General features: G+C 45.1%; 1 protein-coding gene across 3 annotated transcripts in view; it reads right to left on the bottom strand.

The window, feature by feature from the left end:
- The window catches only part of LOC144155158 (palmitoyltransferase ZDHHC3), a 38,595-nt gene that overhangs the window by 10,362 nt on the left and 12,273 nt on the right, over positions 1 to 15,960 (bottom strand). For all 3 annotated transcript variants that reach the window (XM_077686439.1, XM_077686437.1, XM_077686438.1), the window contains 2 exons: positions 13,207 to 13,428; positions 8,326 to 8,407 (listed from right to left, as the gene is read on the bottom strand). In XM_077686439.1, the coding sequence (XP_077542565.1) occupies positions 8,326 to 8,407; positions 13,207 to 13,428 (304 nt within the window). The remainder of the gene's footprint in view (positions 1 to 8,325; positions 8,408 to 13,206; positions 13,429 to 15,960) is intronic.

The raw sequence follows: 15,960 nt of genomic DNA, 5'->3' as shown, positions 1-15,960 counted from the left end.
TACATAGTTCTAGTTCTATTTATTGACTGTATTTTGTATCAAAATGCACGTGGCTGCCAACAGTTAAGTTCAACGAATTACAAACCAACGCAAGGTACGAGGACAATGATAAGCGGTCCAACACACGGCTATTGGCCTCCAAAAAAATGCTAATGCTGCTTCTTTTTAGACAACTACTCCACATGCATGATACCTACAAGATGAGAGTTTACTCCTACTTTTGAATTTGAAAAATTGTGCAGATGACCTACAGGTGGGTCAAGTAGCGGAATTATTTTCTCCCTTCCAAGGTTTTGTGTGGAGGAGGTGGGGGTTGATTTACCATAAAATACCAATCAAGCGCCCCCACCTATGCAAGCACCCTCCTCCCATAATCCAAGTATATTTCGAGTTTTCACGAACTACCGAACAAGCACCCCCCCCTGCCACACCCCTCCTCTCCCAACCACTCTCTGATGGCCCAAACCAACGAAACCGGCCAGGAACACTTCTAACCACCCTCTTGTCTACTCCAAAATCCAATCTAAGAACACACAGCCTACCTTGAATTCTGCACATGCTCGCCATTTTGTTATTGTCATCTGACAGTGTCAAATGTGCTTGTGACTTCATGACATGCATTCGTATACAGATAAGAAAAAAAACTGAAGTCGTGGAATGTCATCGCCACACCATAAAAAAACATGCACGCGACATCTCGCCACTTTGGTTAAGTTCGAAAGAGGATATGCGAGCAGGATAAAAAGTACAAGAGTTTGCTGCAGCAGAACTTTGGCAAGGCCAAGCTTTGGTGAAAATTGAGCAACGGTGTTCAGTGAAGAAGTGGATGGCACACTTTCTAAATTTCGTGAACTAGAAAGAAGTGCAGGGCGTCCTGTTAATAACCAGCTTCTTTCTGAACAAGCTGTTTAACTCTTTCGTTACCGCGGGAAATTGACTGAGGTCTATGAAAACATTTTTTCTGTGATAAACATATTGGTTAGGCGTGTATTGCAGTGACATAAATTGCAGATGATTCGACGGCCTTTCCAAAGACACCGGTTTTAATAATGTTTTCATTTATAATGATTGTGAAACAAATTATAAAATTCAATATTTTTGTTCAGGCATTGAAGAAAAAAAAAAGAAAGTTGTGTATAGAAAACAAACCTTCCCTAGAAAAAAAATTGATTTGCTTGCAACAATTTGTCAGATATAAATGAAAATGCCAGCACGCGAGGTGCTGTGCCTTGTGGTGAAGCCCAACCTCTATTTCAAATTACGCAATTTTGGAGGGTTCTTAGGAAGAAATCTCGTGGTTTGACATTATTAAAGACACCAATTAGTCCCCATGTGATGTAAAAATACCTTGTCAATGATTACGGCAGCACAAGATTCAAAGCAAGCAAGCGATGCAAAGAAATTCGCTTGGAGTTGAAAACCAAACTCGGTGGTGGATGCTTGTGGACGTTCCGATCGTCACTCATCAGAACTTTCATTTACTATTCATTATCATTTTCTGACTCACTATGGTAGCTCTGCTTGCAGGAATAAGGTGCGATGCGCTAGAATCATGCCCAGCAAGCAGCTTTCACAAAGCAGCTGTCGTGCTATAGAGAGCAGCACTCCTCCTACAGTGCAGCGCCACCTAACATTTTCAAAAAGAAATAATATCAAGCATGTTGGAGACTGTCAGAATGGACGGTTCTACTAAGAAGTGACACTAGACCTCCGGAAATACCCTCGTATGGAAACGAAACTGCCTGGAAACTGGCTGAAAATGTCAGGTCCACTTGTTAGACCCGCAGGGGACCATCATAAATAAGCTTTGGCAGAATAAAGCTACCCTTTCTCCGAACCGAAGATCACTAGTGAACAGCTGGTGTCATTTTCAGGTAATTATCACCTCTCAACGCTGTCGGATTACAAAGCTGGCAACATAAATTGTTATTTGACTTGCTAGGAGCCTTTTGATAAAAACAATTGATGGTAATTCCGCAAAACTACGAGTGGCATGCTTTTTTGTCAAGTGCACAGCCACATCCCCTTTTGCAAAAACACACACACCTAAGCTGGCAAAAAATGCCGTCAAAAATCACAATGTCGCCGTAGCAGGAAAATTTAAACTTATTCTTAAATGGGCAGTGCCTGGACTAACCACTGGGGCACGTTAGGTGTATGAGAAATGACTAAGACACGTCTAAATTCGCAATATAAAGCATCGATCACCGATGATCGATTTGACATGGGCGTGGTAATGAAAGAGTTATATATAGCACACAGCTTGCAGCTCACTAATTTTGTTACGTTGAGCCAGAACATCAAGCAATAGAAACAGCTGTTTGGCATTAGAATGCATCGTGCCACTAACAAAAGCCAGAGAACACTGGAAGATTTCTCAGAGGCAACAAAGGCCTTTCACTCTGTTGTGAACGCCCTCTGAGCACGCCCCGAGTAAGCTTGTTCACCGCCTCAAAAATGGACTAGATGATGGTTAGAATGGATTCTCTGGCTGACAGGACCAACAACGTGGTTGGCGAGAACACCGTGCGAATTGCTAACATTGGTTGTGCCAAGAGGAGCTTTGCAGTCTTCTTTGTCTTCATTAAAAATGTGTGTCTCTCCAATGCACTGCATTATTTTTTTCTTTTTCTGCGGGGTGGAGGTAAGGGGGGTTAACATTTCCACACCGCCAGTTTGAATTATGGGGCAGTTCCAAACAAGGGTCCCCTCCCCAAAATTCCCTGAACTATCCCCACATTGACAGGGGCACTTGCTCGGTATTAGGGGCTGTCGGCGTCTCATGTCGCCGTCGTAACCGTCGTCTCATGTAGTCACGGTACTAAAACAGCGGGACACTCGTTTAGCCTTGCGCTAGAACGTAACACGTACTAAAAAAATACCGGGACATTGCATCGCGCTGAAATGCTTTGTAAGGGGTACTAAAAAAAAACCCTAAGACACTCGTTTACTCCTCGCGCTGAAACGCTGCGTGCTTCACAGACACGAGACTTTTACAGCAAAGCTGTATATACCTCTACCCCACAACGGTTTCATTTCTGTTGGCAAAAGTGCCAAGGCGCCAGGAATAAACTTATACACTGCATGCTTCGCTCCTCTCCAGGTTTCACTTCAGTGGAGATGGCCTGGGATTTTTCGTGGTATATTAGTGTTGACCTGTACATTTGTAAGTACAGTAAAAGTACACAAATAATCTTATTCCAACAAGAACTTAATTTTTGCACGTTCTGTAAATCATCCCCATAATGAGCATAAAATTGGTCCAACGAGAAATTCAGGCAAAATATCTGTTATGACATGCTGACTGACTGACATGCCTTTTTCTCTTTAGCACTACAACTATAGATGTACTGTATAAGTCAGAATATAGGTCGAGATTTTTTTTAGATTTGCCAGAAAGTCACCCCTCAACCTATATACCGGTCATTCGCATAATGTTAGTTGGCATCTGGCAACCAGGCTGCCCATTGGGCTCATCCAAACTGAAAATGCACCACTGCCACCGACATCCATCGGACTCGCTGCCTTTTTTTTTGTTGTTGTTGGTTCTCTCGTCAGTGACCATGTGTGTGCTATTTTCTTCTTGCTCAAGATAAGTTCAGGCATTTAGAACCAGTTTACAACAGCCTTTAATAAAAGAAACGTTGTATACCGTATTTTCTCGCATATAACCCGCACCAAAAATTGAAAAAAATCGTCCGAAAAGTGGGGGTTCGGGTTATCTGCGAATATTCTGGAAGCAGAGGTCGGCTTCACGGCAATGCACGGCCTGCCATGCAGTCCGCATCTCCATCGTCATCATCAGGTGCAATGCCAATAAGACGCCAACACAGGCCATAGACAGATCCCCTACATAGCGTGTTTATTCGGACTTTTCACATGCTTTGTTTGGTTTGGTCAAAAGCGTCTGTTGCGGTGACCTGCGTGCGCTTTGTAGCGAAGTTGTTGGGCCCCCAACTCAGGTGTGGCCAGTTTGCACCGTTGGTCAGCCTTGTCTGGTGAGGCACCATGAGTGGGTCTCGGCGTCAATCTTTCACCGCGAAAGAGAAGCTGAAGATCATAGCTGCTGCGGAGGAAATCGGTAACAGAGCTGCTGCGAGAAAGCACGACGTCGACGAGTCCTGCATTCGCGACTGGCGAAAAAAAAAGGCCTCTCTCGAAAGTGCACACAAGGAGAAGCGAGCATTTCGCGGCCCGAAGACTGGCGCGTACCCCCTTCTTGAGACGCAGCTTGTCAAATTCATTGAGGAGCGGAGGAGTCGTGGACACGCTGTGTCCACGGAGATGGCGCAGATGGAAGCTCTGAGGTTGGCCCGGGAGATGAACATCCCACGCGAGTTTCGTGCGAGCAGTGGATGGCTCCAGCGATTCATGGCCAGGCACGGATTTTCGATGCGGCGGCGAACGACCATGTGCCAGCGGCTTCCCAACGCCTACGAGGAGAAGCTGTTGAACTATCAACGTTACGCCATCGGGCTCAGGAAGGAGCACAACTACTTGCTCTCCCAGGTGGGAAATGCCGACCAAACGCCCGTGTACTTCGAGATGCCCATGGACACCACTTTGCAGAAAAAGGGCTCGAAATCTGTGAGCGTGCTGACGGGCGGAAACACCAAGCTGCGCTGCACCGTAATGTTGTGCGCTCTGGCGGACGGCACCAAACTGCGCCCGTATGTAATCTTCAAGCGCAAAACGCTACCCAGTACCCCGCTGCCACCAGGGATTGTTGTGCGGGCCGAAGATAACGCTTGGATGAATAGTGACCTCGTCGGTGACTGGCTTCGCACGATCTGGGAGAGAAGGCCAGGAGCCATGTTGGCACGGCGGTCGATGCTGGTGCTGGACTCGTTCCGAGGCCACTGCACTGACGCAGTGAAAGCGCGCCTCGCCGACAACCGCACGGACCTCGGGATCATACCCGGTGGCATGACTTCCATGCTCCAGCCACTGGACGTGTGCCTAAATAAGCCGTTCAAGGCGCACATGAAGCGGCTGTATGCCGAATGGATGGCCGACGGCCTTTATGCCCTCACACCGACGGGACGCGTGCGGAGGCCAGACATTGCGCTGCTGTGCCAGTGGATCCTGGATGCGTGGGGGGCGATTCCGGCCGACATGGTGCGCAAAAGCTTCAAGAAGTGCGCCATCAGCAATTCCTTAGATAGCACTGAAGACGACTGCGTCTTTGAGAGCAGCGACGAAGCCTCGGATGGCAGCAGCGACAGTGGCGAGTCTGGCGATGATTGACTGAACTGACTGAACCGGAATCGGCGCTGAGAACGTTGCGGCGATCATTTCGAAATAAAGTTCACCTGTAAACGAGATTGTGACTGTGCAATTGTGACTTCCTAGACCAGTTTTTTTTAGGTAAGCATGCGGGTTATACACGAGGATTTTTTTTCTTTTTTCGGGGAGTTCAAAGTTAGGGGTGCGGGTTATATGCGAGAAAATACGGTAGTATGCCCAAGCCAACGGCAACATGTCGGACTAGGACCAGTGCAGCGCCACTGAGGAGAGTGCATGCTACTGGCGTAAGCTGAAGGGGCAACTCTTGGTATGCAACGCTCGGAAGACCTCATTTTGTGGGTGCTGCGCTGTGCACCTGGAAATGAGGGACAAGGTGGCCACTTTTGTCAGCAAGCATTGTGTGACGTCTCTACGAATGGATGGCCGAGGAAAACACCAAGACGTTTGCTGGCTGCCTGCGCAAACTGAATCTCATGGCGGTCTCTTACTGATGACGTAGTCTTGCGAGTGTTTAAGAAGTGCTCCATAAGCAATTTCCCGGACTGCGCCAAAGACGACTGGCTGTGTGGGAGACAGCCAGGCAAAGGCAGTCGTCCGACAAGATTTCAGAAAGCTCTAATGAGTAACCTTAGACGAAAAAAAAGTGCTTATAGCCTCAATAACATGGTAATATGTACGTAATTTCTTTTTTCCAATTTCTCAGCCACAAGGCAAGGAGGTCGACCTATATTCCGGCTCGACCTATATTCCGACTTGTGCAGCACTCTTTAAAAAGTTCTGCCACAAATAAGGGGAGGTTGTCACCAAGAAAGCAAAATGTGCCTGTCAAACTACTCCTTTTACATGCCTATTGATGATTCATTACCATGTCAGCTTGAAAATCAACTGTTCCATCAATAGGTGCAACATCTCCTTGGGGCCTACTCAGGATGGAAAATTATGGACAGCAGATTGTGCCAGAAATAAATTTTGCAACTTACAGGCACAATTATTCTACAGTCCTGGTTATTTTCCATCACCCGGATCTCGCAAAATTTTCACCAGACAAAACGAACTCATACACAATATTTTCTCACTCACTGTTAGTCACAGAGCATTAAACAATGGAATAATTCGGGATAACTGAACCTAAGACAACCAGGCAGCACAAGACTTGAAATACAAAAGTTCAGACTTTCTGACGCCCGAGTATTGCGAGCAGTCTGCACAAATCGGCTTTCTCAACCAGAGCTTTGAGCACTTCAGATAGCTTGGAAACAGCACAAGGACGGCACTTGCATTTTTCCCTTTCTTAATTAAGCAATATGTACACAAACCAGGCGAAATATGCAATGTCCAGAACAATTCTTTGAGAGCTACTAGTTATAAAAGCCAATTTTGACATCCATGAATGTCACAAGGCAAAATGATCTTTCCCTCTATAATTGACTTGCATCATAGTACTTTGATGCTACCATGCATACTCGGGTGTTTCCAACTCTGCCAGTACTTAACTCTTTCAAAAGAAACGTTATGCTGCCAGACTCACTGATTACCAAAAACCCACCAGAGGAAGTTTGTGGGCGGGAAATATTGCATCGGGACAGACTACATGTTGTGAATGCAAGGAATGCTGTTATTTCAGAATTCGCAGCAAATTTGTGATAGGGGGAGTAACAAAAACCACTAAGTTTGCCTCTTAGTTTTATTAAGCATGACATGACTTGTAGAGGAGCTACGCTTAGATAAAAGAAAATCAGGCAGTTACAGAAAACGCATCGACCATTCAGCGGGCATGCTCCAGATGTAATAAAAACTCATTCCATACAGATCCCAGCATGCCGGGAAAACATTCAATAACTTTAATTGGAATAAATGCAGGAAAAGAAAGACATACAACAAGCTGGCATGGTCGGTGTGGACAGTTAGAATTACTTGAATATTTAGACTGACAGAACGCCAAAAAATACAATTTGGCTGGCTGTACAACTTGTAGAAGCAGCGTGGTGACAGCACCACATGTATGAAGTTCATAAAAGTGTCAGCTAGGCCCGAACAAGCTAAATATACAGTGAACTCTCATTAAGACGAACTCGAAGGGATCATAATAATGTGTTCGTCTTATCAGAAGCCCTCCCAAAAAAAGAATAGGCAACACGGCCAGGTGCACGCAAATGTCTTGCTTCAAGATGGTGAATGAAGTAGACTTACAATGGAGGAAAAAGACAAAAAAATCATTTATATGAGTGCGCAACTTGACAGAAGACTGTCTTCCAAGTGCTCTGGCCTGGTTTTATCCAGTCCAAGTGGTGACGGAGAGCATACACCCGCTACCTCAAGCGACAACGCAACAGAGACAGAGAGGGAACTCCTCACTTTCTCGGCGGTGACGTGGTGGGACTCACAATGCGAACCGATGCAAGCTCACATGCTCCTGCTGAGAAACGGCATTGGTCAGGAGAGCTGCTATGTTCGCCAACAGGAAGTATCTGTCTTCCCCCTTTTCTTCTTGTTTACTTTTTTATCTTCCTAGTTTTGTGCCTCTCTCCTGCAGAGCAGAGTGGCCACAAAACTTGCCCTCGCCCTTTTTTTTTCCTTGCTTTGCCGCTGGCTCCACGGGTTGAAGGGTGGGAGTGGGAGAAGTGGTAGCTTTATCCGAGTCCTTTTTTCTCGCTCCCTCCCTTCCTCCGTGGCACGAATTGGCTTCGCGCGGTGGTTTTCTTTTCCTTTTCTTTCCCTCTGGTCGCGTGAATGCCCCACCGCACCCCACCAAGACTGCCATGTTCGCTACCCAGAATCACCAGCAGTAGTGGTTACCCTGAAATTTGTTAGTCGTAACTGAAGAGTATGTGCAAGGCTGGTCACCTTAAGCGGATTTTTTTTTTTTTGCATTGGGTCTATGGAAAACCAAACAAACGTTTCCATGTTGTTAGGCATAAGCGAGAATTCGTCTTAACCGAGTTCATTTAACGGGAGTTCACTGTACTTTAGAATGCCGATTTGCTTATTTACTTGTCATCAAAGAATCGTTAATGCAAACATTCATGTGGACTAAAAACAGAATCGTTTGTGCAAACAAAACATGTAAACATGACTTACTGCTCCATTCGCTATTGATGCATCCAACAAAATGGTTGACCGCCAGGAAAAATGCATGGCAGGAGATGACTGCTATATACAACTGAAACACAAAAGCAAAAGTGACAAATTAGCAGGCTTAGTTAGCAGGCTTACAAGTCAAGACCTACAAAAAAAAAAAGCAGTTGTTCACTAACAATATTTGGGCTTTAGCTTTACCACTCCCCCCCAACTCCAAAGTCCATATTTTCCAGTTTTCAGATCTTTTTTTTCGATTTAGAAAGGTCTTAAAAATATAGCATATTGTTATGCAGTTGTATCCAGCTGTGTCATATCCGCTTAGTTTCAATTACAAAAACTGAAAATCCTCTAGAAAATTTCAGGTAAAGAAAGGCAAAGGGTGTTGCACATGTCATTCAAAAGATATATCAAACAGCTAGTAGCCTCTTTAATTAAGGGCACCTTTTTTCCTGCACACAGCTAGAATAAGCTCAAGCCAGTCGAGGCAGGCAGACACGTCCATTTCAGACAGCAAGCTTAACCCTTTGAGGGTCACGGCCGTACATGTACGGCATCGGCAAACACTTTCAAAATGGTCAATGACGTACATGTACAGCATTGCTTGTATCTTTAAAAAGCGCGCTTTTTTCGCCAACTTCTCTTGCTTGGCATGTGCTGCCACACTTCGGAAATACGTCAAATTTTTTTCTTGCCCTAATGGCTCTTCTTTTTATTTTTTTATGATTTACTTCAGCGGCGCGCCGGCTATGGCTTGTGCATTCGCTAACGAGGGGGCGCGCTGGGTATCGCCCACTGGGCTCCCGGGCGCCTCTCGCTTCTTGCGCCTGCCACATACCAACGTCACCTGCGAAACTAATGAGGCTCTTTTCTCCTTATTTTGTATTTTATGGGCAGTGCGCCGTCTATCGCTCCCACATCCGGCCGCGCACGCCCACGCGCACCTGCACGCGCGCAGCGGCTGGTTTCGGTATCGTTTTTCGGGCGCTTCCCGCTTTTAGCGCCCACAAAACTGATGTCTATCTGATTTTGATTCACTCAAAAGGTGCTTGTTACTCTTTCGTTTTTATTTAGAATTTATCTTGTGTTACTCATGAATAAACCACATATATGTAACAACACAAACGATATTTTGTAGTTTTATGGTCACCCTAAAAAAATTACGATAATTTTTTCTCGAAATGAGATTCATCCGAAGAATTTAAATCAGCAATAAAAAAATCGACCCTGGGGGGTCACATTTGGTGAAAAAATTCGACCCTCAAAGGGTTAAGCAATACCTTCACTTAGGGTTGCCACCTGACTGGTTTTGGACCGGCCCGACCGGTTTTTTAGACAGCAGGGCCGGTTTTTTTTGGCCATCGTGCCGCGGGTCTTCCTTTTTTGGCCTTTTTTAAGCATGAATACAGCAACTACGATGATAAATATGTGTCAACAAACTGTGCAAAGGGACTCGAGCCAAGAAAATACGTGGCCCAGCGCGATTCCTGAGATGGATGGGGACCAAATTGAAGAACAACACAAAGAAATGCCGCCGGCGTGGTCAGCAAATGCGGTTACTTTTCACTGCAGCACATTCAGAGCAATAACCAAAATCTCAATCACTTTCAGTACAAACGTTATGTGAATTTCTCTGAGGGAAAACGCACAATAAATGGCATTGCATGTAAAAATAACCGTGACGTCTGTTTTTTAACGCAAATTCAACCTCCTAGTGCATCTGTGGCCTACTGCTGATGAGAATTTGACTACTCATTTTTCTGCCATGTTTTGTTTCCATTAGAGCTAACGTTAGACAAATTGTGCACGCCAAAATTACCAAAACCGCAGCTATCTTGAAATCAATTATGATTTCAATACATCGTGTTTCAACTGTACGTCAGTGTAACATTACAGATGCTCTTTTGTGAGACAAAGCTTAAATATTTGGTAAAAACGTTTTTAATATATTTTATTCCTTGACATTAAAGGGACACTTAAGATGCTTTGTTAAACATTCATTTAGAGTTGCATTGTGCAGTTAAACTCATGTAATTTTTTAGTTCAATATTTAGCAGAAATCTGAAGCTTTAGTTCATAGGTACTCATTATGGCTTCTAATTAACGATGATGTCACACCGGTTTTTAGTATATTTGGCAGTATACTCTGCCAAAATTTTCAATTTTGGCCAAGTTAACGGCCAGTACCCACCCCGTGTATGTTTGCACCCTACTTATGCAGGAAAAACACGCTCACATTCATCTTGGTGCTGTCCTGCAGACTTGCCAGTGCAGCATCATAGCCACCCAGTTGGCAAAGAGCACGATACAAGGGCCCCTCTCAGCCCATGTTTATTCATAAGAAATACACACAAGTTGGCTAAGAACGATGGCACAGACATTCTGTATTTAAGCTGATTAAGTAATAAGGCATTTTTTTACTCCCTTCAGTGTCCCTTCAGGCATGGGCTGACAGCAGAAACTGGAACTGTTGTGTACTATGAAGGAAGAAGCGCGCAAAAGGATGGTGATGCTATCGATTTTACGGAATTTGAACTATTTATAAATACTGTAATCATCATTATCACCACCAGCCTATTTAGGTCCACTGCAGGATGAACGCTTGCCCCACTGACCACCACCCACTCCTGTCCTGTGCTGCCCAAGTTCATTCTTTGCCTCGAAATTTCCTTATTTTGTCGCTCCATCGAGTTAATGGCCTTTCCCTTTTTCTGGACCCATCTCTTGGTATTCACACACTGTTACCCTGGCAGTCCACCGGTTCTCATTGCGTGGCCAGCCCAAGTCCATTTCTTTTTCGTAATTTGAACTAAGATATCTTCTACTCGAGCTTGTTTCCCTAATCCAGGAAGCTCGTTTCCTGTCCCTAAGCATCACTCTTACCACCCTTCATTCCATGGCTCGATGAGCCGACCTAAGTTTGCTTTCCAGTTGTTTAGTAAGATGCCAAGTTTCTGCTCCATATGTCATCAATGACAGCATGAATTGGTTGTATTCTTCTTCTGAGTGACAGAGGTAGCTTACTTTGATGGGGAGTGCTTGCCGAGTGCACCCAGCCAATTCCTATTCTGCGCCCGATTTCTTTCTCATGGTTGGGATCAGCATTGACAACCAGGTATATTCTTCTACTTGCTCTAGCATTTCATTACCCATGATGAAGAGGGTGCTTCAGCATGCTTATTGATCATTACTGTAGATTTATTCATATTTATTTGTAGTCCCACGGCCAAGCTGCATGATTGTTTCAATGTAGTTCCTCAAGCATTTTTGCCCTTTGTAGAAGAAATATGCCCTTTGTATGTTTATGTGTCAATACCGCCCAAAATGTAAAAATGTGCCTTTTGTGCTTCTATGTGTCAATTGTGTGTTTTATAACCATGTTTTATGAACTTCCTTGCTGATCTGCCCCCCCCCCCCCCCTTATGTAATACCCCGAAAGGGGCCTTTAAGAGAAAAATAAATGATGATGATGATGATGATGATGATGATGAGGTATTCTGCAGACTCAATGAGCAAGACTATGTCGTCTGCACACTTCAACAACCCGCCGCGGTGGCTCAGTGGCTAAGGCGTTGCGCTGCTGATCACGAGGTCGCGGGTTCGTCTCCCGGTTGTGGCGGCGGCTTTTCTGATGGAGGCGAAAAGCAAAAACACTCGTGTGTACGAGATTTCGGCGCACGTTAAAGATCCCCTGGTGGTCAAAATTAATCCGGGGCCCTCCACTATGACGCGCCTCATCGCCTGTGTTGCGTCGGAGCGTTAAACCCTACAATCATCATCATGGACACTTCAACAGGCTCAAGTATTCCCAGTTTATCCGTAATCCTGCATGTTCCCAGTCAAGCTTACTGAATACCCCTTCCGGACATGCTGTGAACAAGATAGTATCTCCCTGTCGTACTGCCTGTCGAGTCGGCAGTCTACGATATCGATATTTTCTTTTCTTTTTTTCTCAAAACCAATGCTCATAAATTATATTGCAAGTTCTTGAAAACTGCATGACACCTGTGATCAAGCCATGCCACTCCATAAGCCCCGTGTAACCTATAGCTTCAACCTCATTAGTCTTTCATTAGGCTTAAGATGCCAAAGCCACGCTTGGGCGATGAAACACAGCATAGTAGAGGGCTGCCGGAACCGAGGCCCTCGCTATGCATTCATTAATATGTCTATTTCTACACGAAAGAATGACGAACTGCTTCCCCAATGCCCTCATTGGCATTCTTGACTGGCACTTTCCTTTGTGTGCCCATTCCACGCCTACCTCATTTACAATTACATATGCATACATTAGTGCAACTGGGCCTCTCTATCAATCCCTAATGGTTGTGTGAGTGGGTGCCTTTGCTCTTGCAATCCCATAAAAAAAAAACTGGCACAGCTTGAACGAGTGATGCAAGGCTGGTGGAACAGCAAAACAGCAGAGCTGGCGGCCCCTCTCCCTCATTGGAGACCCTGCTGTTGCACCTCACATGGATTTCTGAACTTGTCGCTGAAAGTTCTCCATGAGTGGCAGTCCCGGATTGGTTTGTCCACAGGCTTTCCCATCCCTCCCAAAGTGAACCACGTTAGCACGTGCTAGAACTGGCGGCAACCCGTTTCGCGAACTCGGCGTCTGTAGCGTGAGCTGTCCTGTGCTCCCCACTGCAGGTGCGGAAGCACGTGAACTGTTTTCTGGGTATTTTTGTTTGCAAGCTCCTCACGTAGCGCAAGCCCATGCATGAGCCTGGACGATGCCGAGAACTCCTCACGAGGCTCATGTGCGCTTCGTATTTTGTCTTGGTATTGTCTTGCAAACACATTTTGATAACACCACCGGGCCAAGCCCCAGCCAAAACAGCTCTGCTGTTAGAAGACCCCAGCGTTTGGTGCAATCAAGCCCACCGTGAAGAGGACGAAGAACTTCTGGTTGTTCTCGCCGATACAGTTGTTGACCCAGGGGCAGTGGTGGTCCATCTTGCGGATGCACCTCTGGCACACGCTGCAGTGGTGCGCCCGCTCCGGCTTGAGGCAGCTGCACTTGGGGCACTTGTACACCAGCCGGCCCTCCCGCAGGCCTAGCTGCTCCACGGCCTCGCGCGTCGCCGTGCCCCGGGGCACCGCACCCTGTCACGAGGGAGTCGCACCAAGCGTTTTCACAGTCTCCCGCCACTGCGCCCCAAAAACGGCCCCAGAACTGCACTAGGGCCAGTGAGCATGAAAATGGACGTAGCAACCATGCTTTACCGAAGGCAGGAGGCTGCTTCCTGAGATTTTTTTTTTCCAGTTACCCTTCTTTGCAATCCCACATGGGACAGTAATCCTGCACCAGCAGACCAACACAGTGTTGCGCACTTTCGCATAAAAATGCAAGAATTCCTGGAAGACTTTGGCAGAATAGACGCAAGCAACTCCACAAGCACAACTTGCAGAAAAAGAGAGGAAATAAAATACACCAGGAAAAACTTTATGGCTTCTAGGTCATACCACGCATTTGGTGACCTGGTGCACAACATGAGCTAGAAGTATTTGGGGGCAAACTATGAGGGCTAGTATCTCTGACCACACCAGCCGGGTTCAAGATAGCAGTAAGGTGGGCTAGCTGCATTTATTACCCGGCTCAGTGAATGAAACCCATTACAAATAATAATATGACACAATTACACAATTTGGTGCACATAATGTCTTTTTGGCCACGTACATTACTGACAAAATTGGCCCCATGTAACTATCATAGTTTCTCTAGTTTCGTCAAAAAAGCAGTCCCAAAATGCTCTAAAATAACTTATAACAACACCTAGAAAAGCTGTTTTTTTATTACCAGTCCAACTAAGGGTCACTCGGAGATTTTATTAATGCCCCACACAGATTTCCTTTTTACTGCACTCAACTTCTTTTTATATTAGATCGTGCGACCTCATAGCACAGTATTCAACTGATTGTATTAGACAATATCCATCAGTTCAAGATGCCACTGTGAACCCTTTGAACCACAAAGATCATTAAAATGGGTTTAAGACATCCTCAGTCAATGCTCCTGCAGTTACGTTTACTGCTCTTACATTCTGCTCTAAACAGTGAACAAATGACTGAATGTTAAAAAAAAAATGGAACATAGCTAGAGATCCAAAGATTGCATGATATTGAGCAAGTAACTGCTGCTAAAGCCTTTCATGCTACAGGCAAAACCATCTCCAAAAACAGTTTCACAACAATAGCACTACGCTCTCATTATGATCACGCTGTAAGAAATTTGGTAGCGTCTTTGGACTGGTAGCGTCCAGATCAGTTCAGAACTAACAACACCAGGCATGAGACAGCCTACTCATTAGCAGCATAGTTCCAGATAAAGACAGCGGTAGCTTGGTTTCCAGTAAATTTTTCAGCTATTCTTACAATCTGTACTGAATGGCCAAAACTGACATCTCCCAGGCAAAATTCTCTGTCGGGACAAAGTGCACTTCTACAAAGCACTTTTACTTCCTTGCCACCCATGTGCATAAGTGAAACGAGTTGTACACGCGAGAGGAGCTTTAACTCATTGTGTGCAATACAGGCCTGCAGGAAATGCATTGATACACAAAACCATTTGTCAGCAAACTACTGAACCAATTTCGATGAGACACACTGCATTAAAAAAATAATAATAATAAAGGGAGAAGGACCTTGAAAGGGAAAGCAGAATTTCGAGCAAGGCTTTTAATTTGCGAAATATTTTTTAGAAAGTTCAGACATTTTTAAGGAGCCCTGGAATGCCCTCAGACAACACTATGCAATGCATCGGTTTCGACAGGGCACAGGTCTAGTAATCCCTTGCCGTAAAAATTTTATTTAAATCAGGAGTATGAATCAAATAATTAAATGTAAAGAAATGGTCTTTAATCCTTTCTGCTGACATTTTTAAGCGGCCTGAAATATCCTCAGACAACGCTACACAGTGTATCAGTTTTGACAGGCCACCAGCACTGTATTAAGTGAGGAATACGAATCAAGTAATTAAATGCAAAAAAAAAAAAAGCCCTTAATCCTTTCCCACTGCCCTTATAGTTTCTACTGCAGTGGACCAACCACACCCCACAGACAGTGCACTTAGTATATACATAATGATGCACCCCACACGGTACATATCCCTCAAGCAACATCTTTTGTCCCTTTACCCCTTGCCGCTACGCGGGGCAAATTCTTTGGCACCACGGCACTTGCATATTTTAAAATCTTGTTCTCACTTGAGTTGTCTGAAATTTCAATGTGGCCCCATAAAGGTGGTCAGCTGAGAATGCACCCTTGAAAATGTGTCGCAAGTACTGCTTGCATGCTGCACCTGCGACGAGCATGCAGCTACCGGCTGTCACCAATTCACTGAGGTGTGCCAGTTGGTGTAAATAAAGGGCGAGTTACACTTTACAGACTTGCCTTGTAGACAGCTCAGGAAGCAGTCTACTTAGATGTATCAATGGGCATCAAAAGCAATGAAAACTAGAATAGCACCGCCAACTCCGACGTACACGAAAACACCGTAGCATACATGTCAACAGGTTCACATTTTTATTTAGTTTCAGCATTTCAAGAAGCTTAGATTACTATTTTCTTGTATAGCACTCGTGCAGTAAGCATCCCCAACATTACCACAATATCTCATGTCTAGTGAATGCACTCCTT

This window comes from Haemaphysalis longicornis, unplaced genomic scaffold, assembly GCF_048455015.1.
Source record: "Haemaphysalis longicornis isolate Haplotype H1 unplaced genomic scaffold, Haemaphysalis longicornis Haplotype H1 scaffold_1, whole genome shotgun sequence".
Classification (NCBI taxonomy): domain Eukaryota; kingdom Metazoa; phylum Arthropoda; class Arachnida; order Ixodida; family Ixodidae; genus Haemaphysalis; species Haemaphysalis longicornis.
Note: the sequence above shows the minus strand (reverse complement) of the source record. Positions and strands in the feature narration are given on the sequence as shown.